At 36.9% G+C, this 24,351-nt stretch overlaps 1 protein-coding gene across 12 annotated transcripts in view; it reads left to right on the top strand.

Moving 5' to 3' along the window:
• The window catches only part of AGFG1 (ArfGAP with FG repeats 1), a 69,480-nt gene that overhangs the window by 7,264 nt on the left and 37,865 nt on the right, over positions 1 to 24,351 (top strand). For all 12 annotated transcript variants that reach the window (XM_022567877.3, XM_022567876.3, XM_022567875.3 and 9 more), the window contains exon 2: positions 8,866 to 8,959. In XM_022567877.3, the coding sequence (XP_022423585.1) occupies positions 8,866 to 8,959 (94 nt within the window). The remainder of the gene's footprint in view (positions 1 to 8,865; positions 8,960 to 24,351) is intronic.

Here is a 24,351-nt window from a genome sequence, read left to right as displayed (position 1 = left end):
AGAGGCTTGGCATTTTTGAAATAGGAGGGATTTAAAATTTTAAGAATTCCTCATGTTTTCTAGGAATGTTTTTTCATCAAAGAAACCAGCCTACATATATGTCAGTTAAATTTGATTTTGAAGGGAAAGAACCATTTATTTTCCATTCTTTTTAATGTTTCGTTTTTAATTGAATTTTAATTTTTATCGGAAGAATATATGCACATAGTTTAAAAAGGCCAAGACTTATAACGAGCAGCAGCAGTCGTCTCTTCCCTTTCTCTGTTTCTGATTACCATGGACAGTCGGTTCTTTTCCTCTTTACTTACCTTAGTATTTCTGGCTAGCATGCTTACAGCTATTTTTTTGATTTTTCAATTTTTGCTTTTATCTGTTGACTTCTCTACTGTACAAGAGGGAAGATAAGGCTTTGGCCCTCTTAACACTCCTCTCACTCTCCACCTATACTCTGCATCTACTGCTTCAATACAACATCACAATTTTTGGTCAAATCACTATTTAGTATTTACCTTATTGCATTATATACATACTGTTCTCAGCTGAGACAGACAGTAGTATATTACTACTACATTTTCTTTCTTGTACAGCCTTTTCCCCCTGAAGTTTGTAATTGTCTAGGTTACTTCACTTGCATTGTTTTCCATGTGTGTATCATTATTATATCCCCAGATAAATTATCTCTGGCTGAGGTATATAACTGTTTTCAATATGACCAGATATGTCAGGTACTTCTTTTTTTCCTGGGTACTTCTGTCAGCCTCTGGTCTGGAAATGCTGCTCTCTAGGCCTGCTCCGCAGTTGTCATCCTGGGACTTTCTCCTGCCTTCATTGTGGAAATTCCCTTCATGCCTAACCTGTGTTGCAACCTCTTTTTCCAGGACCCCCGCATTTCCATTAGCCTCCTGATTCAAGGTTAATGGGAGAGCATTTTTGAGAGCTACATGGCTGAAAGTGTTTTATTCTGCCCTCACATTCACAAAGGTGAAAATACTTACCCTTGGAATTTTTAAGGCATCGCTTAATTGTCTTTAATTAATTAATTAATTTTTGGCTGCGTTGGGTCTTTGTTGTGGTGCGCAGGCTTCTCATTGTAGTGGTTTCTCTTGTTGTGGAGCATGGGCTCTAGCACGCAGGCTCAGTAGTTGAGGCTCACGGGCTTAGTTGCTCCGCGGCATGTGGGACCTTCCCAGACCAGGGCTCGAACCTGTGTCCCCTGCATCAGCAGGTGGATTCTTAACCACTGCTCTTACCAGGGAAGTCCCGCTTAATTGTCTTTAATCCTTCAGTACTGCTATTGAGAAGTTTGATTCTATTCTTATTACTCATTCTTTGTGCCCTATTTTCCACTCCCTCTTTGAGAGTATATATGATCTTTTTATCCCTACTATTCTGAACCTATATTGAACTTTTTTTTTCTTTTTTTTGCGGTACGCGGGCCTCTCACCGTTGTGGCCTGTCCTGTTGTGGAGCACAGGCTCTGGACGCGCAGGCTCAGCAGCCATGGCTGACGGGCCCAGCCGCTCCACGGCATGTGGGATCTTCCCGGACCGGGGCATGAACCCATGTTCCCTGTATCGGCAGGCGGACTCTCAACCACTGAGCCACCAGGGAAGCCCCTGAAGTATTTTGGTATAGGTCTTTTTGTTCAATGTTTTAGGCTTTATTTTGGACTTGTTGGGATTGGAAACTTACGCTTGGCTAGTTTATAGATATTTTTTCTCCAGTCTTCTTACTGGGGAATAAAAAAAAAACCTGGCTGTCATTCTTCTAGGCACAAGTTGAGGGAGGGAACTGGGGGCATAGAACCTATTATCATTCAGTGTGTAGAGCCTCAGATAAGCTTCCATTTCTTAGCATAGTACCCAGTAGCGATCCTCAGCTGTGCCTGAGTCCAGAGCCTATTTGGAATAGCCTCTCCAGATCAGATTTTCCTTCAGACTTCTGCCTAGGACTTCTTAGGGGTAGTCTTATGGAAGTAGGGAAACTGGGAATCTATTTTTGACCCTATGTAAATCCCCCAACTTGTGGCTTGGTTCCTTTCATGAATCTTCCAGGGGTTCTGTGGTGGGAATCATCTTTAGTTGGCTTCTCCCACCTCTACAGGAGCATCTGTTTTGGCTTTCTTTAGTCTGCACAGTCAGTTACTGCTGGTAATTTTCTAGATTTTGGTATGCCTTTGGGTTCCTTCTTTGTTCTCTGTTCTTCTCTTTGTGGGTTAATGCTTTTTTATTCCTTTGCTATCATTTCAGTAGAGTTTAGAGAGGTAGTAAAGACATTCTTGGGTTTTGTCCACTTTTAGCAAGAATACCTTAACTAGGTTTAAATTGTTACTTGGGTGTGATTTTTTAGGTGCTCGCCCTAAATGCTACAAGGACCTTACAGTGAGTGTAGTGTTTCTGGCTTTCAAAAACAAAAACCCAAAATAACAATCATAGTTTGCACCATGGGTGTGTGTGTGTGTGTGTGTGTGTGTGTGTGTGTGTGTGTGTGTGTGTGTGTGTGTGTATCTTCAGTGTTTTAAAGTTGTGTTCTGGATAAACTAACATTCTGGACTATCTAATACATGCATATCTTGGTATCAAAAGTCTGTAGATTTTTGATAACCTGTTAAAGGCATCTTCCATTTGTTGTAGATTTTAAATGTATAATTTATTTATTAATTTTTTAATTTTTAATTTTTTGCGGTACGCGGACCTCTCACTGCTGTGGCCTCTCCCGTTGCGGAGCACAGGCTCTGGACGCGCAGACTCAGTGGCCATGGCTCACGGGCCCAGCCGCTCCACGGCATGTGGGATCTTCCCAGACTGGAGCATGAACCCGTGTCCCCTGCATCAGCAGGCGGACTCTCAACCACTACGCCACCAGGGAAGTCCTGGCTGTGAAGTTCTGATTCATCCATCGTACTCAGCAGACATTGCACCTTCGGATTTCCATTTATTTCGGTCTTTACAAAATTCTCTTAATGGAAAAAATTTCAATTCCCTGGAAGACTGTAAAAGGCACCTGGAACAGTTAGTTCTTTGCTCAAAAAGATAAAGTTTTGGGAAGATGGAATGATGAAGTTGCCTGAAAAATGGCAGAAGGTAGTGGAACAAAAGGGTGAATACGTTGTTCAATAAAGTTCTTGGTGAAAATGAAAAATGTGTCTTTTATTTTTACTTAAAAAACCGAAGGCACTTTTTGGCCCACCCAATACATATTCTAGTAGTCCATTTCTCCTTATTGCTGAGTAGTATTTCATTGCTTGGGAGTTTACCCATTCCTCATTTGAGGGACACTTGGGTTGTTTCCAGTTTTTGTTACCTATGAAACAACCCAGTTGTTTCATACAGTTATTTATATACAGATTTTTTGGTGAACACAAGTTTTCATTTCACCTGGGTAAATACCTAGGAGTGGAATTGTTAGGTCTTATGGTAAGTGTATGTTTAATTTTTTTTAAAAAAAGACAGTGTTGTTTTTGCTTGTTTTGATTTGATTTCCCCTTTATACTGGTTAGGAAGCTGTAAATTCTATGTTATTTTATGGTCACTGTTGAAACTTTATTATCCATCCTAACATTCTAGAGTTAATCAGTATTTTAACCTTCCCCTAATAATACAAAGTCTTTAAAAATACAGAGTACTCTCACTTAAGTGCTATTTTTGGTAAAATGTTAAATTTGCCCCTTCCCCTCCACCATACATAGGATATTTTGAAATCAGATGCTATTTGTTTAGATTTGCCAATGTGTTTCCCAGTTTTTTTGCTCACCCCTTTGCATCGCACGACCTTCTTGGGGTTATTTTTTTTCTTAAAGTGTATACAGTCATCCGCTGGTATCCTTGGGGGATTGGTTCCAGGATGTCCCACAGATCCCAAAATCTGATGACGCTCAAGTCCCTTATGTAAGATGCATATGACCTATACACATCCTCCTGTTTACTTTAAATCATCTCTAATTACTTATAATACCTAATAAAATGTAAACGCTATGTAAATGGTCATAAGTACAATGTAAATGCAATGTAAATAGGTGTAAATACAATGTGAATACTGTGTAAATAGTTGCTGGGCACATGGCAAATTCCAACTTTGCTTTTTGGAACTTTCTGGAATTTTTTTTCCCCAGTGTTTCTGATCTGCAGTTGGTTGAATTCCTGGATGTAGAACCCAGGGACACAGAGAGCCAACTCTGTGTTTCTTTAGTGAAGATCTCCTGGGGGTAGACTCTGGTTTTTGTTTATCTGGAAATGTCATTTTGATCTTAGACTTCAAAGATATTTTTGCTCAGTTAACAACTTTTTTTTAAATTAAAGATAATATTCCACTATTTTCTGGTTTCCATTGAAAAGTCTTTCAGTCAGATTTTGTTTCCTTTGTCTTTTCTTTCTGAGTGCTTTTTTTTTTTGGGGGGGGGAGGGGTACGCGGGCTTCTCACTGTTGTGGCCTCTCCCATTGTGGAGCACAGGCTCCGGACGCTCAGGCTCAGCGGCCATGTCTCACGGGCCCAGCCGCTCTGCGGCATATGGGATCCTCCTGGACCGGGGCACGAACCCCTGTCCCCTGCATCAGCAGGCAGACTCTCAACTACTGCGCCACCAGGGAAGCCCCTGAGTGCTTTTAAGATATTCTGTTTATCTTTGAAGTTTCATCCAAATGTTTCTAAGTATGAATTTTATTTGTCCTGATTTTGATAAGCTGTGCTTCCTATATCTGTAGACGCATGACTTTCACTGGATTTTAAAAAATCTCAGCCGTTAGCTCTTCAAATATTGCCTCTCCTTCATTCTTTCAATTCTGTCTCTCAAAAGCAAGAATAGCCCCCCCACCCCTGTTTTTTTTCCTTTTCTAAAAACACTTGCTTTTCTGTCTCCTTAAGTATCTGTGCTGCCTTCTGGGTTATTTCTTATTTCTGTGTTCTAATTCACCAAATATCTCTTTTGGTATGTCTTAACTGCTCTTTAACTAATTTGTTGAATTTTTAATTTCCACATTTATAATTTTTCATTTCTGAAAGTTCTGACTTTTAAATTTAACTGTTATTCTGATAATTACACAATTTCCTGTTCATTTTTATTCCATCTTTTGTTTGTTTTAACATTTCCTACATGCTGTATTTACTTTGTATTTTGTATTTGATAAATCCAATGGCTGAAGTCTTGGGAAGAGGTGGCATAAAGCTTTTGTTTCTACTGACTCAGGCTCAGTGATTTGTTTTTTTGTTGTGTGATGATTTTTATTATAATCTCATCTTTTATTGAAATTAATATTTTCAAATCCTGATAGCATAATTTATAAATTAGAAATGCATTTCTCTTTTTTTTTTTTTTTGCGGTACGCGGGCCTCTCACTGTTGTGGCCTCTCCCGTTGCGGAGCACAGGCTCCAGACGTGCAGGCTCTGTGGCCATGACTCACGGGCCTAGCTGCTACGTGGCATGTGGGATCTTCCCGGACCAGGGCATGAACCCGTGTCCCCTGTATCAGCAGGCGGACTCTCAACCACTGCGCCACCAGGGAAGCCCAGAAATGCATTTCTCTTGAGAGGATTTGTATATTCTTCTCCTGTGATCTAGGGATACTACCACCCTGAAGCCACTTAATTCTCCATCCAGGGTCTTGGGTTTAACAGGGATATCTCAGGTTTACCTCTCATCTTGTCTTAGTTATTGTTGGTATTTGCCTTCGGAGCAACACTGAATTTTTTGTATGACATGGGCCACTCTTCTGGTTTCAGCTCACTCTTTTTTTTTTTTGGTCTTTTTTTTCTTTCGGGAAGGGGGGATTCTTTGAGAGCCCCCTTACTTTCTAGAAATGTTAACAATTAGGGTTTTTTTATTTTTTTAAATAATTTATGGGGTGTCATATTTTAGCAGAGGAACCTTTCAAGATATCTAGTCTGCTATACTATTGTAAGTAGAAATTAATGAGATTAGATATGCAAAGTGGCAATCTAGGTTACTTTAAAAATATTAATTTCCTTCTGTCTTATTAAATTATATTTTGCCTACCAATTTGTATAAGTGTGCTTGACATCATATGGTTACTTTTTGTGGACGCTTTCCTTAATCTCTTCTAAGGGTTTCTATTTTCTGCTATTCTGGAAATAGTAAATTTATGGGAAAATTTGAGTGTTTTGTTGTATATGAGGTAAATGTGTAGAATGTTCTGTAGAAGATTGAACCTAGGTAGAATTTATATCTCAGTAGTGATCCAAAGGAATTCTGCTTCTTTCTTCACTTGGTAGTTAACATATTTGGTATATTTAGAGCAGTGGTTCTCAAGTAGAAGGACTCTGCTGTCCCACCCCACACCCCTGAGGGACATTTATCAGTATCTTGAAACATTTTTCATTATTCCTGCTGGGTTGGGCATGCTTCTGGCATTTAGTGGGTAGAGGCCAGGGATGCTGCCCTACCTCCTACAGTGCACAGGACAGCCCCCTCATGGTAAAGAATTCTCTTGCCTAATATGTCAGTAGTGCCTGATTTAGAGAAATGAGGTAAAGATAAATTGTTGATGCTGGTGGCTATATTTGGGAGGAAAGTTTTCCAGGTTTTTTAGAAAAACTGAAAGAAAGCCTTAACAACTGTTCTCTCATTTACTTTCTGTAATTCTTCAGCACAGACATTCACATCCATAAAGCCAGGACTAAAAGTCCAAATTTTTTGACTACTACTAGTTAATTGAATTGTTTATTATTTCTTGCAGTTTCTTTTTTTTCTGTTACAGAATAAGTAACAAGTTTTCATTGTGGAAAACTTGGAGAGAATAGAAAATTATAAATAGAAAAAAAATCATTCAGTTCCATAATCTGTAAGCAAAGACTGTTAACATTTTGGGGTATTTAGTTTGTTTTCTTTGCAGATATTTTTAATATAGCTTTGAGAATACTATATAATTTTTATCTTAAAACCAAGCATAAGTATGCATAGTTGTACAGTTTTATTGTCGCTTAATCACTTGCCCTTTGATAACGAAGGTTTTTTTTTTTTTTTTTTTTAGTATGAGTGATGTTTGATGAACATCTTGTACATAGTTAAGTTTCAGATTCCTTCTTTAGAATAGATTCCTAAAAGGTTATTACTGGGTCAAAACGCATGAATAAGGTTATTCACAGGTTGGTGAATTTATCCTACTGTCATCAGTGTATGAGACTACATTTTTTACTACAGCCTCATCAGTCTGCATTCTTCTTAAGAAATTGATAGAGTCAGCCTTCTATTTTTAACCAAACTATTTTATAGTCATGTTATATCCACATACAAAGCTTTTGGAAGCTAAAAAAGGAAAAATTTTTGCACTGAAGATACAGTTAATCTACCAGAATTAATGGAATATAAAAGAGTAATTAGAGAAACCAATATGAACAAATGTAAAATTTCCTTGGAGTTACTCAATTTATGTAAGTAATCTGCTGACCTTGCAAAATTGTGTCTACCAGTTTTGTAAATTGAATCTTATTTTAAGAGCACTGAGAGAGCGCATTTAAAGAAGCTCTGCAATAGGTCGTCTTGTTAAGTGGGAAAATGTCCTGTCATATTTTGGTTATGAGTATGTTATGGTTTTGTTTGTTTCATAAGTGAGAAAATTTGTTCACTTATTTAAGTAATATGAATACCTTCTTTATGCAAAAATGGACATTGTGGTATGGTAGGGCCTTGAGATGTATGAGAGAGTAAGCTATACAGTGCAGTGCTTTCATGAGATTACATCTGTATGTAACTTTAGGAGTCAGGGGTTCCCTCATTTGATGATTTGAGAAGCACAGGGATATAATTCATTGCTCCAAACTTTCTTATTCAAACATACACCCTTGTAGCAGTGTTTGACATTTCCTTGTTAGAAAGTTATTCCTTTGCTTTTTTTATTGAAAGGATACTATAAGGGAGATGGAAGGGTAGAGGGTTGGCTGGAACAAGGGTAGAGACAGTATTAGGGAATAAGGAGAGACAAAGTTGCTAACTGTGAGGGAGGGAGCAGAGGAATCTGAGAGAACAATAATAAGTTAATTCCTTTTCAAATTGTTTTGGAACAAGTTAGGACTTGTTAGGATAAATATCATAAATGAATAAGCTGTGAATATGATGAATTTAGTCTTATTCTCATAATACAGATGAATTGGAAAACAAAATGTCCTGCTTTAAAGGAATAATAATGATTTGCTAAATTTTCACTTTTGGAAATTTAGATGATATCGTTAAAGCCTTAATTTGTGATTGCTCGTTGTAAAGGTACTTGAAAGAAATTCATATGGTAGTTGTTTCTTCATAGTTAAGTTTGGAAGTTTTACTAGGATGAAATTGCTGTGTTCAGTTTCTCCTACTGTGCAATCTTCATAACTGTATTTTATAACTTACCAAGAGCTGGAAGGAAAGTAATTTATTAGTTTAGAACTTAAAGCAAAACAACAAAACCTAACTTAACGTTTCTCCACTTCGAAATGTGAAACAGATAACGTCCAAACCTGACATATCATTGTCACTTTCTTAGGAAATATGAAAATATTTAAATAATAACTTTGAATTCTTTACCATTGAGCCCCTCATATATGTATTATTCTCCTTCCATCAGACATACACTAAAGCAATATTTGTGTTTCCAAGAAGCTCATGTGTTACAGGTACTGTTTGCTTCTAACTAGGTGGTTACTTGAATTTATCTTTAAATATATTATTTAGTGTGGGTCTGACTAAAATTACATTGACATAACTATTGTGGGGATTAATAGTTTAAGATAACTTTTAAATATTTGTAGTTTATGGAATGAAAACACTGTTCCAAGTTTAAATGTGCTAATTAAAAATGTTTTGAATTATCTGATACATAATTTTAAAAATACTATAGTTTGTAATAGTAAATCTGTAAAATATTTTATCTTTCAGGCGAGGGTTAAATCCACCACACAGGGTGAAATCCATCTCCATGACAACATTCACACAACAGGAAATTGAATTCCTTCAAAAACATGGAAATGAAGTAAGTGTTTTTTACAATTTTCAACTTTTTTGTTGGTAGTCATTTTAATAAGATTTAATAAGTTGCTTAGAATGGTGAATTTTCACTGTCTAAAAAGTTATTTTTGTATTCTATATTCAGATGTTGTAGAAAGTACTCATTTAATAATGTGTTTAGAATTAATGTCTACTACATAAATATTTTACCTTAAACCTGAGATGAAACCTGTGTGTAAACTTTGTCAGTATTGAATATAAAAGGCATTTTTGGAGGACATCTAGTATTGGAGTAACTGTTAGTTTTTGCTTTAAAAGACAAAATAAGAGAGGGAGAAAGGGAATTAACATTATGGTATTGTAGTAAACTTTTTGTTAGGCTGTTGTGTGATCAGCTTTCACTTGAGGACCCCTCTTTGCTTTTTACGTTTTTAACTTTAGATGTATGTGATGTTTAATATTGAGCAGTGCTCAGTAGGGAGGAGGTTAGTAGTTCTGAGGGGGCAGCCTAGCGTCATGAGGAACTCAGTAAAAATTAGCAGGGGAGCCTTTTCTTTCTACTCTGCTTTAATGGGCTTTCAGGAATTCCATTCTGTTTGCTTTCTTAGTAAAAGTGGTGGTCTACTATTTAAAAAAAAAACTAAAATTAACAGCGAAAGCAAGCATGCTTTATAATCTTGGGGCAAGGATGAGCCAGTCAACCCAATTGATCAGTAATAGCCATTATTATTTAATAGACACTTTAATCACTTCCTAGAAAGGAAATACTACTTTAGTTGTACTACAGTGGTTGCATGTTTTTTGGGGCTTTTTTTTTTGCATGTTTTTGATATGACACAGAAAAGAATTTAAGTCTTAAGATTTTATTAATTTCAATCTTCTTTTTCACCCTCAGAAGATAAATGCAAGCGTTTTGCACTCTGCCTCTTTTTTCCCTAACACTTTGATAGTAGCCTCTTAAACTTGCTTGTCTACTTGTGATTCATGTGTGTATATGGTTCTAAAGTAGTAAAGAAGTATAAATTTAAGATTATGAAATATTTTTAAATACATGATTTAGAGAATTGAGCACACACTTTGAAGTTTCCAGACTTTGCCGATAAAAAATTATCTTGAGAATCAAGTTCCAGACTGATGTAGGTACATTACAGGAAAATCTAAAGCAAGATAAAGGGCAGAAGGTGTGTAATGACAGTAAGTGTAGAAATGTATTTTTGGATTAAAAGACAATTTGAACTATTTGTGTAAAGTTTGGGATTAGCCTAGCAGTGCATATTTTAAATTACTTCCTTAGAATTTTGGCCTTCTATACAAAATTTTGGACATCAGAATGGAGTCAGAAATGAAAAAATATTATCTGTTCTTAGATTAAAAATCAACTGACAGTAGATAAAGTCATAGTAGTAGAACTGGAAAGGTAACAAACAATGCATTGGAGAAGTAAGTAAAAAACGTTCAAACCTGTCAGTAGATAAGATTAGGTGGAGACTGGTTCCAGAATACTACGATTGAAGGACCTTTTTTTCCTGAAATTGTGGTAAGTACACTTGATATGAGATGTACTCTCTTAAAAATTTTTTAAGTGCAAAATGTAGTATTGTTAACTATAGGCAAAGTGTTGTAAATGGATCTTTAGAACTTACTCATCTTGCATAACTGAACTTTATACACATTGAATAGCAACCACCATTCTGTTTTCTGCTTCTGTGAGTTGGACTGTTTTAGATGCCTCATTTAAGTGGAGTCATGTAGTACTGCTCTTCTGTGACTGGCTTATTTCACTTGGCATAATGTTCTCAAGGTTCAGCCATGCTGTTGCATATGACAGGATTTCTGAAGGAAGTTATTAAGGCTGTAATATCAAAATAAACTTAGAATATATGAAAAGAAATTTTAGGTAACTCATTATATCAAATAGTAGAAACAAAATACAAACAATAGAGATGACTGGAATGGATTTATGAATCTTAAATCCTACAAAGAGTCATGCAAATTAATAAGACATTTAAAGCCCTCACCATGGCAGTCACTGTACTAGGTACTTGGATACAGTTATAGAAATGTCACATAGGCTTAGCTGACATAAAGCTCATGGTCTAGTTTGGGAGACAGGTATGTAACAAATAATTACAACAGTGTGTTAGATAATTAATGGTAAAGAATAAGAAGTTTCAGAAGTAATGTGGAAGGAGGGACTCAATCTGTTGGTGAAAAGGAGAGGATTGGGAAGATCTCACGGAGGGGGCTGAACATTTGCTGGCTTTTGAGGGTGACTAGGACTTAGGCTGGCAGGAAAAGGTATTGCAGGCAGAGCAAACACAGTGCACAAAGAAAAAGAGAAATTTGCAATGGTTCTTACTGCTAGAAAGTGTACCAACCATTTAATTACTTGTTAAGGGAGAAAAACATACTTTCTTATGTCCCTAAGGACATCTTTGAACCAAAGTATTGGACTAGGTATATTTGATTCTTTACAATATTAGCAATATCTGTGTTCTTAAAATTTCAGGAGATGTATAGAAGGTGAAGATTGATATCATGAAATGCAGGATGATTGGTACAACTTAATAAAAAACTATAGACTTGAAGTACAAGTGCTTTATTATCAGTTTATCTTATTTAAACATTTAAATCTTAAGTATAACATGCATAGAGAAAAAATACAGATCTTTATTTTTTGTTTCAAATTATGTTGCCATATTTGCACTGTGTGTTGTCTCTCAGTAGTCTGCAAAGGACCATACTCAATCATATAAATTTTGGATTAAAAAGAAGGTACTGTCATACATCTTGTGCATGAATGGGTTCATGCCTGAAGTTAAAAGATCAAAAAGTATATTAACTGCCAGAAGTCTTGGATCTTCTACCCCTATGAGGAAGTTTTAACGTTCTGAGGGGCATGTTTGGTTGTTAACGATTAGGGAACGTTGCTGGCTTAAGCAGACAAGCACCATGGTTGCTGGATGATTCACAAGGTGTTGAATAGAGTTAACCTATATTCCACATGCTTTGGATGTTCCTCCAGACCTTTATAAGTGGGAAGAACCTTTTTACAGTCGGTCTGCATGTATAACTTAAATCTGTTTTATATGCTTTCATTAATAGTCGTGAACAACTTATTGCCAGAAGTCATGCTGCCAAGTCCAGAATCAAGTGTGGGAGGGGACTACCAAGTTACAGGGCAGAGGGCTTGGATACAGGAAGCCATTAATTGAGACCGTCGATGCAGTGACTTGACACATTTGTATATCTGGGAAAGATTTCACTTTTCATTGAGAACTTTACTAAGAATTGTTGACTGTTTTTGGCAAGTCACAAAACTGATGGCAGCACTACTCACGGCATTTGAGTCATTAATAAAGTACATCTGAATTGGTAGCTGTGGTAAGCCGATGATGTTCTTAGTATTTATAAATATGTATCACGGACACCCTTGATGTTTATAACATATCACTAGTATCTACAGATGTAGTTTACAAGTTACTTGAATATTACTTTAGAATTCTTAGACTCCTACAGTGTGTTCATTGGAGGAGATACGTACATTATCAGGATATAGAACATACTTGCCAGATGTTAGTAAAATATTTTATAACAAAGCACTTTGTGTTTATTGGTGTTGACATTTTTTCCAAAAGTCAGATATTTCACAAAAAATTTCCACATATTTATCTTGTAATGCTTTCTTTTGTATCATGATGTTACTTGAAAAAAATCTTTAGTGGTTTGCTCCATATGTCCTCTTTTATGATGTTGTGGGTCAACCATGGTCCTCTAGTTGAAGGAATTTCACTATTGGGTTAACTTCTGATTATCAAACTTAATGGAAGGAAGGCTGGCTAACAGTGCTATAGATAATTCAGTAAAAGGAAAATGTAGAAGTAATTTTATTTTGAACCATACAGTTTTTCTTTCCTAGTAATAAATTAATCTTCCTAATTATGTTTCAGGACTGAGAGTAAAAGGGTTACTGCTGATGCTCCACAGGCATAAAATCTACATGTAGAAATAAAATCATGCATTCATTGACAGTATTTGATCATCTTTATGCTAGATTAAAAAAAATAACCCCCAACCCAGAAGCTAAAGCTTTAAAAAAATCCTTCTTAAACAGTAGACCCATAAGGTAAGGTGTGCTTTTTCCCTGGTTAACATTCATAATTGATTCATTCTTCATTCTTTTTTTTTAAAATTTATTTATTTTTTATTTTTTATTTTTGTCTGTGTTGGGTCTTCGTTTCTGTGCGAGGGCTTTCTCTAGTGCAGCGAGCAGGGGCCGCTCTTCATCACAGTGCGCGGGCCTCTAACTATCGCGGCCTCTCTTGTTGCGGAGCACAGGCTCCAGATGCGCAGGCTCAGTAGTAGTGGCTCACGGGCCTAGTTGCTCCGCGGCATGTGGGATCTTCCCGGACCAGGGCTCGAACCCATGTCCCCTGCATTGGCAGGCAGATTCTCAACCACTGCGCCACCAGGGAAGCCCCATACTTCATTCTTGAAGCAGAGATTTATTAATCATCTAACATGTGCCCGGGATTGTCCTTGGGTGCTAGGGATACTGTCTATGATTCGTGCCCTCAGGTAAAGTTTACAGTCTACTAGGGGAGAGAGACAGTAAAAATCATTTTTTTCAGTTCCATTTTGGTATAAGAGTGAGAAAGGGCTTCAGTTTAGAGTTGTAAATGCTTGGGATTATGCAGACAGTTTTTTTCAAGAAGTTATACTTATGGCTTAAATAGGCTTTATTTTATGAGACAGCTCTTTAGGCCTTTTGTGTAGTTAAATTGCATCTTTGGGAAGATTGGAGTTATTTTATAATCAGAAACAAGCATTGCCACAAAGAAAAATATTTTGATACCTAAAAAATTTAAAGTTCCAAATTCACATGCTGTGACAGTTTTGCTGGAATATTCAGGTATCATTTTATGATATGTTATACTCAATCTATTATGCTGTTAAACAGGACACTAGTGGTTATTTCCTAAATCATCCTGTCTTATAAACTTGTAATAAGTGATGGTCATTCTCAATACAGAACAGTGGACTCTGTAAAGTAGAAGACCAATATCAGAAAGAGCCCGTAGGCCATTATCATAGTAAAGACAATGAGCTTTTGAATTAATCCTGAATCAGGGCATGGAACTGTCAGGTAGTTTCAAAGTGTTGTATTCATTTCTTTTAAGTTTGATTAAAAACTAAACAATCTTAACCCAAACTGCAGCTCTCTAGGGAAATTGATAAAATTTGGGCTGGGCCTATTAAAAGAATACTTGAAATGCAGTGGTCTTGTGCAGAAAGGATTGGATTTTGACTTGGAAGGTTGAGAACGATGGACAAGATGCCTCTGAGCCTCAATTTCTACACGTGTAAAATAATAACAGTGTCTTAATATAGAAAGGCTAGAATAATTTGAACTCAAGCAACCTGTGAAAGTTCCCAGCATATTTCTTATTTTTTTATTTTTATTTTTTTTGCGGCACGCGGGCCTCTCACTGTTGTGGCCTCTCCCATTGCGGAGCAGAGGCTCCGTATGCACAGGCTCAGCGGCCATGGCTCACGGGCCCAGCCGCTCTGCGGCATGTGGGATCTTCCCGGACCGGGGCACGAACCTGTGTCCTCTGCATCGGCAGGCGGACTCTCAACCACTGTGCCACCAGGGAAGCCCTCCCAGCATATTTCTTATAGAATAATATAGATATTCAGATGTTTGTTGAATCAGAATCTAAGATAGTAAAAGGTATAGAAGGATTATCAATATTTTTTTTTTTGACTTTTTGTTCAGAGTGGTTTCATTAGGGGAATTTTTCAGTTTTCTTAGAATACACTAGCATCATTTACATTAATTTTAGGTTATGTATTTAAACTCTTGGAGCATTTTAATTATATGCTGAGCTTAAATAATATTAGTAAAATTTGGCAGTTATTTTAGTAACAGCATATTAAATGTCATTATTGAGTGGCAGAGTTAAGTTACATACTCATTAATCCAGGGTCTACAGTTACTTTGCTGTCTGTACAGAGGTTGGCAAAAGTGTTTCTGTAAATGGCCAGATGGTAAATATTGAAGGCCACCTACATACAGTCTCTGTTGTATATTCTTGTTAGAAAAAATCTTAAAAAAGTAACCCTTTAAATATGCATAAACCAAATGATCAGGGGCAGTACAAAAATAGGCCAGTGACCCAAATTTGATCTGCAGGTGGTTGATTATAGACTCCTGGTCTATGGAATTCCAAAGTTTTCAGTTCTCAATATAAATTCTTTTATAACCTTGCTTCTTTTCCTAGTTAATCTTTTTCTTGCTTCATTACCAATAGAAATGTTTGAACGCCAGTGGTTTCTGTATCCCACTTTTCTTGCCATTTTGCTCAAGCTGAATCATTTATCCTGAATCTGTTTTTCAAGACCTATCAAAGTTTTTACCCTTCCATCAAGTCTTTCAGGAGTATTTTAGCCGACAGGGACTGACACCCCCCTGCCCCCCATACTTTAAGCTTTTTTTTTTTTTAAATATAGCATTGACTCTAAGATTTTACACAATTTTTTTTTTATTGCTCTCATAGTTTCTTCTGTATTGGTCTTATTACCCTCAAAACATTATAGACATTTCCATGGCATAATCTTATATACTTCTTCATTATACCTAGAGCAGTGAGAATGTATGAATGTGTGTGTGTGTACATATATGTAAATGTGTTTATTTTAAATTTTATTTTAATTTTGTTTTATTATTATTTGTAAAAATTTCTGGGCTTTACTCCTCAGAGATTCTGACCCTGGGTGTGGGGTGGGGCAGAGGAGTGTCTGTCTGCATTTTCAGCCAGAAGCCCCATGTGATTCTATTGCTGATGGCTACAGACCACCTTTTGAGAGAACCAGTACAGTAACTAAAGGCTCCATCCAGTCGAGACTCAAAATAATCTGTGGTCTAGTTTCGGCACCACTAATTGATAAGCCTTGTTACCTTGGGGAAACTACTTTTCCCTGAGCTTCATTTTCCTTTGTACACTATGGGAAGTACCTATCCTGCCTATTTGATGAGGTTGATTTGAAGGTAGTACATGTGAAAACATTTTGAAAACTGATGTATTATGTAGATGTAAGATGTCAATTTTAAGTGCAAATGTACTTTTTCATTGACTTCTAAGCTCAGGGGGAAAAAAGTGTATAGGAAAATGGTGTGCTTTGAACTGAATTTAGTTTAGGGAGATTTTTGCAGAATTACAGTCAATATGATGGTATTAATCAGTATGAAAAGTTAATTCAATAATAATAGTACCATTTCAAAAAATTTTAACTAAAAATATGTAATTATTTGAGAGACTAGCTTCCTAGTGAGATAGTTGAGGTTTAAAACCATCTAGCTAAAATATCGAAGCGTGTTCTGTATTAAAGAGGCTATTTGTTTAACTTCTGCGTATTTATGAAGAAACGCATATTTTAAAGTCTGGCCTCTATTTTGAAAGAAAGGCAAGGTGTTAAGTTTCTAAAAATTCTGCTGAATCAAATCAGGAATGACATAGTAATCTTTAAAATATTCAGAGTGCATTCTTTGATATTAGTTGTTGGCTTTCAGAGAAATATCTAATGATACTAATTAACAAAAAGAATGTTGGAAATGTTATCTTTGTTTTGTACATATTGTAGCTTGTTGATCTTTCTGAGTGATGACTGAAAACTGAAGAGTATTGTAGAAGGAGCTGGACGGTAGTTTGTAACTACTCTGAGCATTTATTTAACTTTTTATTGCATTTGTATCCCAGGTCATATTATTTATTTCCTTCTAACTCTTTGCTTCAGCTGTTCTAGCTTCCTCTCATCTCTCAGCTTTTGGTTCTTTCTTTCTTGCCATTTAAGTATGTTATCTTTTTTTTTTTTTTTAATCTTACTTGAATCTAATTAAAAATAAAATTATTCATTCTTTTTGTTCTTTTTTAAACTTTTTGTTGTGGAGCTGCTCATATATCTACACAGTAGACAGAATAATGTACCAAACTCCTGTCCCTTTTTTATTATGTGAAGCAGATCTGAGACATACAATTTTCCTCTGTAAATTCAGGAACTAGATGTTATCTCTAAAAAAGGACTTTAAAAGAATATATAACTCCATATCGTTTTCATAGCCATAGAAACTGATAGTAATCTAATTACATAGCCAGTGTTCAAGTTTCCTTTTATTTCATAAATTTCCTTTTTTCTCTTCCCTTAAGCATATGTTGAATAGAGATGCAAGTAAGGCTCACATGTTATGAGTGGTTAATATGGGTTTCGAAACTCTGACAAAGGATTGGAGGCTAGATGGGTCAGAGTTTGGCCTGCCTAGGCCTGGCTGGGACCAGGCAACTTCCTGGGGCCTGTACCACTTGGTCTGTGGGATAGAGTCAGGTTTGTGCCAGGACAGTGGGGGTCTCAGACCAGGTGGTTACTCTGGGGCTGGATACACTGTAACTGGGGGCCCTTCCAGCTCAAGTCCCTGGGAAGTCATAGCAGTTGAGGTGAATTCCAAGCTTTGCACTCAAACTCATAGTACAAGTTCTCCCGGTACATATCTGAGTTGTAGTCTTTCACATGTGTCTTCCATTGCTCCAGCATCACCTGCTACCAGGCTGCTGAAAATCAATGTTGGGTTCTTACTATAGAGCAGGAATGCTAGTTGGTTGCTAGGACCAACCAACAACCAATAACTGGCATTCATCTTGGCAACAGAAGATTCCATCTGGATGCAGGGTGCTTTATGAGCTGGTAAGAAGGAACTTAAGAAAAGCTCTGGGACCATAGATTTTTGACCAATTGGTGATGACATCGAAGGTTTTTTGGTTCTGTTTCATGAAATTCAAGCCATCCTGCACAGGCAAGATCATCTTTGGGTAGTAGTAGCCATAGGCCATGCCTGGCAGGAACTTCTTAGAGATTTAGATGGTATCTTTTGTCAGTTTTCTCCTAGACCATGGGCTCCACCAGTTCCCCAGGGATGATCTCTTACTGGCCTGTGATGCTAGGATTTTTCCAAGGATGGGGTGGCTGTGAGCAGTCATCTTCTGGCACCGGAACCTGTCCTGCCTTGTGCCACCTAACTGCAGTATGGTGCCATAAGTCTTACTGAAGGTGAGCAAGGTCTCCTGGTAGTGTGAGCACTGTAGCTGCTCTGCTTGAGGGGGGCCTGGTTGGGTTATCTGCTAAGTTGTCTCTCATCCCCCCTCTCACGGATGGCCATAGCAAGATCTTGTCCCCGGCAGAGGCTGCTCAAAGCCACAACACAATGGCCAAATTTGGCTGTCTTCTGCCCCCTCACCTCTCAACATTTTATTATGAGAAATACATAAAACTTTAAAAATTATGCAGGCACATTAAACACGGTGCTGTATTTGCACTAGCAAATATCTGTCTCCATTTGGTCATCCACCTTATATTTTCCTTGCATTTCAAAGTAATTTGCAAACATTAGTTCATATCACCCCTAAAATCTTATATAATATCATTAATTAGAATTCGATATTTGTTAAGATTTTTTTGAGGTATAATTTATGCACAGTGAATGTAAAAGTCATAATTGTACCTTTGGAAGAGTTTTGATAAATGTATCCAGTTTGGTAACCCAAAGTCCTATAAAGATATAGAACATGACCATCATTCCCCCAGAGTTCCCCTACCATCTCTTCCTGTTCAGTCCCTTCCCTTTCCAGAGAACCACTGTTTTGATTTTTATTCATACTCATATAAAGAAAATAATTAAGAATGCTTTTTTTGTTTTACAAATAAAAAATACTGGAAAGGGTATGGAGAAAAGGGACCCCTCCTACACTCTTGGTAGAAAGGTAAATTGGTGCAGCTGCTATGGAAAACAGTATGGAGGTTCCTCAAAAAGCTAAAAATAGAGTTGTCCTATGATCCAGCAATTCCTCTCCTCGACATATATCCAGACAAAACTATAATTCAGAAAGATAGATGCATCCCTGTGTTCATAGAAGCACTATTCACAATAGCCAAGACATGAAAACAACATGTGTTCATCAGCAGATGAATGAATAAAGATGTGATACATATACACAATGGAATACTACTCAGCCATAAAAAGGAATGAAATAATGCCGTTTACAGCAAACATGGGGGACCTAGAGATTATTGTACTACGTGAAGTAAGTCAGAAGACTTATCATATGATATCAAGTATATGTAGAATCTAAAAAAATGTTACAAATGAATTTACTTACAAAGCAGAAACAGACTTAGAAAACAAACTTATGGTTACCAAAGGGGAAAGGTGAGGGGGAAGGATAAATTAGGAGCTTGGGGTTAACATATACACACTGCAATATATAAAATAGATAATCAACAAGGACCTACTGATTGCCTTTTCTTTTGATTATGGATCACACTTTTTTGTGTATCTAGTGATTTTGGATTATATCTAGAGCATCAGCAAATGGTAGGTTGTAGAGCCTCTGGGTTCTGTCTTGTTTGTCCAGGAAGTATTGGTTTTGTTTGTTTTGCTCACTTTTTACTTTAGCAAACTCTGCCTCTCCTGGTGGGAGCCAGTTGAAATCTCTGTTCAGTTCTTTTAGTCCTTAATTGAACTGCTTTGAATTGTCCCTGTACATTCCTCGATCAAGGGTGAGCCAGAGATTTGTGCAAAGTTGTTATGCAAGTTTTGCAGCTCTCCCTTCTTGGACATACCCTTCACTTTACAGTTGCTGTGGTTGTGCACTCTGTCTTTAACCTTTTAGATTTGTGGATTTCTCCTTGAGTTTTGGCAGCTCTGCTTGGCAGAGGTCTGCTTTCAAATGATGATCTTTAAAAAAAGAGTAGATACTTAGTGCTGTTTCTTTCTTACAGGTGTTGACTCTTCTCCAGAATCTGTTTACCTTGTGGTTGCTTTCTAGAGTCTTCTGATAATTCTTATAATGTGTGCTGAGTTTATAGTTGTTAATTTCTGGGAGCTGGGTTTTAATTTGAGCTACACTGACGTTACTGGAAGTGGAACCTGCTCTGCTTGTCTTTTAACTTTTTTTTTTATTCTATAAGTTTCCCCTTCAGTTATTTACTCCTATTCTCTCTCCCCCTCCCTTTTCCTTCTCTCAGCTCAGTCATTTTTCAGTAGTGTCCCACTATCACGATTTTGCTGATTCCATCCATGCAGTGTCAGTGTTCCTCTGTCATCTCAGTTCCCTATAAATTGATAGTCGGACCTAGTAGCTTCCTAAGATTCACATTTAATTGGGGGAAGAGGGAAGACTCAGTGTTTCATAGGTTAGATGGTGTGTTCTTTTGTGGAGAAACACATTTTCGTGTTTTTGTCTGTGTTGAGAGGGGGTGGCTGATACTCTATGCCTACGTCCATTAGTAGGGATTGTAAAATGGTGATAACTTAGTCTGGGAACCTGTAAGGGGATCCTTGAGACCTTTACAGGGGTTCTCTGAGGTCAAAATTTTTTTAATAATAATTCTAAGACTTGATTTGCTGTATTTACTCCCAGTCTCATGATTATACAGTGGAGTTTTCCAGAAGCTACATAACATAACAATGCAGAAGCTGATCAGAAATCAGCTGTCTTCTATTTAAACAGGTATTAATGAAATTTGCAAAAATATAAAGCAGTGCCACTCTTCTCACTAATTTTTGCTCTAGAAAATACAGCTATTTTTACAATTAAAAGTTAGTTACATTAACATACAATAGTTTTATTGCTGTTAAAAGTACATTAATATTGCCTAGGATGTGGGAGTAGGAGTAATGTAGAGCGACTGCTAATGGATATGGGATTTCTTTAGACGATAATAAAAATGTTCTAAAATTGAGCTGTGCTGGTGGCACAACTCTTGAATGTACTAAAAACATTAAATTGTACACTTCAAATAGGTGAATTATATGTTATACGAATTATATCTCAATAAAGCTTCTAAAAAGTAAAAAAAAGTACATTAAAACTGTTTCTCATAAATATCAGTAGAGTGCACATAAACAAAGCCATTTATGGTCCTCAACATTTAACTGTTTTCAAAATGAGTTAGTTCTGTAGCATCTCCCACAGTGACCAATCAGGGTGTGTGTGTGTGTGTGTGTGTGTATGCAATAAATTGGCCATATATATATATCACTGTGAAATTGTTTATTTGACTTATTTCAGTCAGTAGCAGTTATTCTTGTTGATGTTCAGTTGTCCCCTTTGGACAATGAGATAATCTGTTTTGGAAACCTACTATAACTTCTGCAAATCTCATTTTTACTTAGAAGAGCTTTCCCTAAATTTTCCTTTTCCTCTTCTTATATTAACCTGTGAGCCATCTGTCTATTTGCAGATATTCAAAGAAAACTAAATGTTTCTTCTTCTCATGATTGATACATGTAGAATATGGTACAGATCACGTTTACTTCAGAGACTTGTTTTGCATTTGGGCCAGTTAATCTCTCTGTTCATTTGCCAAGGGCTACATTCCCAACCTTAGTCAAGTGCCTGGCAAATGCATGCCTTCAGTCACCAGGACAACCAGACAATAGAATGTCAGTCCAAATCAATCACTATTATTGAGCCTTAGATGAAGCTAAACAGTGGATGAGTAGTGTTCGTGCTAGAGGTGGTGCTCTGGTATTGATGCTATCCCTAAACCATTGATAATCCACGAACAGTTCTTACTTCATATCAAGACAAGTAAATAAAACTTCTTAATATTCAGTTCTAAATGAAGTATCAGACCAACTTGCCCATTCTCCCTTGCTCACCTCTGTGTTTATTCTTGTTATATTCTGAAAAATGTAAAAAATGTAAAACTTGCCCTGTAGGGAGAGCAACATAAACCTTTGGTAATTTTTCCTTCTTGGCAAGCTTGCTTATCAGATTCATACTGTCTTAGGGAATGAGAATGCTTTGCTTTAAGAGACTTCACAAATTAAGTTTAGAACAAATGGAACCAAAACGTTGGTGGGAATTTTTTTTTTAATACCATTATAGAAAATGGTTCTAAAGTTTATCCAAAAGCTCAAAAAAAGTAAAACTAGCTGGAAAGAATTTATAAAGCAAGGAGTAAATAGGATTGGCTCTAGTAGATACTAAATGTGTCTCTATGTTTATAGGCAGTAATTTGCAATGTAAACTTGAAGTAATTAATTACAGTAATCTGAAGCTAGTGCAGGGCCTAGTAGACTAGATCTGTAGAATAGATCCTGAGATATACTATAATCCTTATGTATATTAAATATGTATATGAAGTTATTATAAAATAAATTAAGTTCATCAGTCTGCTGTGGAAGGAATTCATTATTCAATAAATGGAGAATCAATTAGAATGTTAACTGACATGGTACGCCAAGATAAGTTTTAGAAAACTTTTAGAGTTAGGAAGCCATAAAAATATAGAAAATAGTCTCAAAGTATTTCCCTACAAGATACTTATTAATCTTAAGGGGAAAAATAGTGACTTTACTGTGGAGAAATCTGGCCTATATTGTTTTAACCAAGTGACTAAAGTTAACATCACCAGGAATGGGACAAACTGACATCATGTGCTTCCTGATATGATGCACTGGGAAGGATACAACATCACTTATGTGGTATTCCTTCCCAAAATGCGTAACATAAATGTAATTATGAGGAAACCTAAATTAAGGAACGTACTATAAAATAACTGACTTGTACTCTTCAGAGATGTCAAGGTCATTAAAGACAAAAACAGACTAAGGAACGGTTCCCGATTAAAGGAGACAAGACAGTTATGGATACTGTACCAGGAGAACTTTTTCCATTTGCTGTTAAGGATACTGTTAAGATAATGGTTAGTCTGTGGATTAGATAGTAATAGTATAAAGTGTTAATTTCCTGATTTTGATAATTGTGTTACGGTTATAGGAAAGAATGTCCTCATTTTTAGGAGATACACATTTAGAGGTAAAAGGTTCATGTCTGTAATTTAAATGGTTCCAAAACTTTTTTTGGAGAGAGAATGATAAAGCAAATGTTAATCTTAGAGACTCTAGGTAAACAGTACATGGGACTTCTTTCCACTACAATTGCAACTTTTCTGTATAACAGATTATTTCATAACTAAAAGGCAGGCAAAACTAAATGGTAGTGTTTAAGGTTAGCTGACTACATATTTAACATTTAAATGTGTGGAGACTTTATAGACTAAAAGCAATGGAAGAAATCACAAAAGTAAAAGTTGGCAAATTTAGCTAAAACATGGAAACTTACTAAAGCCATGGCATACAAAATTGAAAGACAGAGCAGTACCGGGTACAGGGTAATTTACATATGTCATCTTAGTTTGATAAAATAGGGCAGTTGATAATCTTTCCCCAAATTACTTGTCCCTTTGCTAATATACTAAATCTTACATTTATAAAGCTGTTTATAATTTATAAAGCACATTCATGAGTAGATGTGTGTTTAGGAGGTGGGGGGCAGCTTAGCAAGCTCATGCTCCTTACTGAAGAAAGGAGGGAAGGCTCCCTCTCCTGGGAAAACCACAAAACACACACACAACACACAAAACATACAGCTGTTTGGACTAAGAATGGATGCCTAACCCTAGGGGCCAGGGACTAATCAGATCCTCTCTCTTTTACGAAATTGAATTAAGGTTCACAGAGGCTGGACTGAAAAGGTGAATCACTTAACCGAAAAGGCAGCATGTAGTTGGGCCATGTGCAGTCTTAACAAGTAAACAGGAAAAAAAAAATTGTACTAAGATAAGCAAGAGCATGGATTAGACATAGTATGAGAAACAAAAGTGATAAACTATGTGTTTGCAGGGGGCGGGGTGTGGAGAAGGGCTTTGGAAACAGGTAATCAGACTGCCTAGGTCCCAGATGGCTTCCTGTTTGCAGCGCAGGTTCCCATGTTTTAAGTGTTACTGTTCACTTTGCATAAACTTGTTTTATCTGATCAAATGTGGCTGAGGTTTGGTTCTTTGCAACCTACCTGGAATGCAATTCTGACATTAGAGACATTAAATGAAACAAGGCATGGGAGTGTGCTGTGAGTTGTATATACTGACTTTTACCGTAGGTATTTGAATTAGATCTGCCGGTCTCCTTCACAACTCACAAACACTTGCAGTTAAGGTTTATTGCTATTTCCACTTCATTTAATTTCTCTCTAGTATCCTAAATATTTTCTTCTTCTATCTTTTCTATTTCTTTGTAATTATCAGGTTGGTTTTTTTTTTGGCGGTACACGGGCCTCTCACTGCTGTGGCCTGTCCCGTTGCGGAGCACAGGCTCTGGACGCGCAGGCTCAGTGGCCATGGCTCACGGGCCCAGCCGCTCCGTGGCACGTGGGATCTTCCCGGACTGGGGCATGAACCCGTGTCCCCTGCATCGGCAGGCGGACTCTCAACCACTGCGCCACCAGGGAAGCCCCAATTATCAGTTATTTTGAAAAGTGTTACTCTCTCCCTGAAACTCAAACTCTGGTACTTTTCTCC

The sequence above is a fragment of the Delphinapterus leucas genome, chromosome 8, assembly GCF_059928025.1.
Source record: "Delphinapterus leucas isolate spDelLeu-1000000601 "Yukka" chromosome 8, BTC_Dleu_Yukka2, whole genome shotgun sequence".
Taxonomy (NCBI): domain Eukaryota; kingdom Metazoa; phylum Chordata; class Mammalia; order Artiodactyla; family Monodontidae; genus Delphinapterus; species Delphinapterus leucas.
This window is presented reverse-complemented; position numbering and strand designations above follow the sequence as displayed.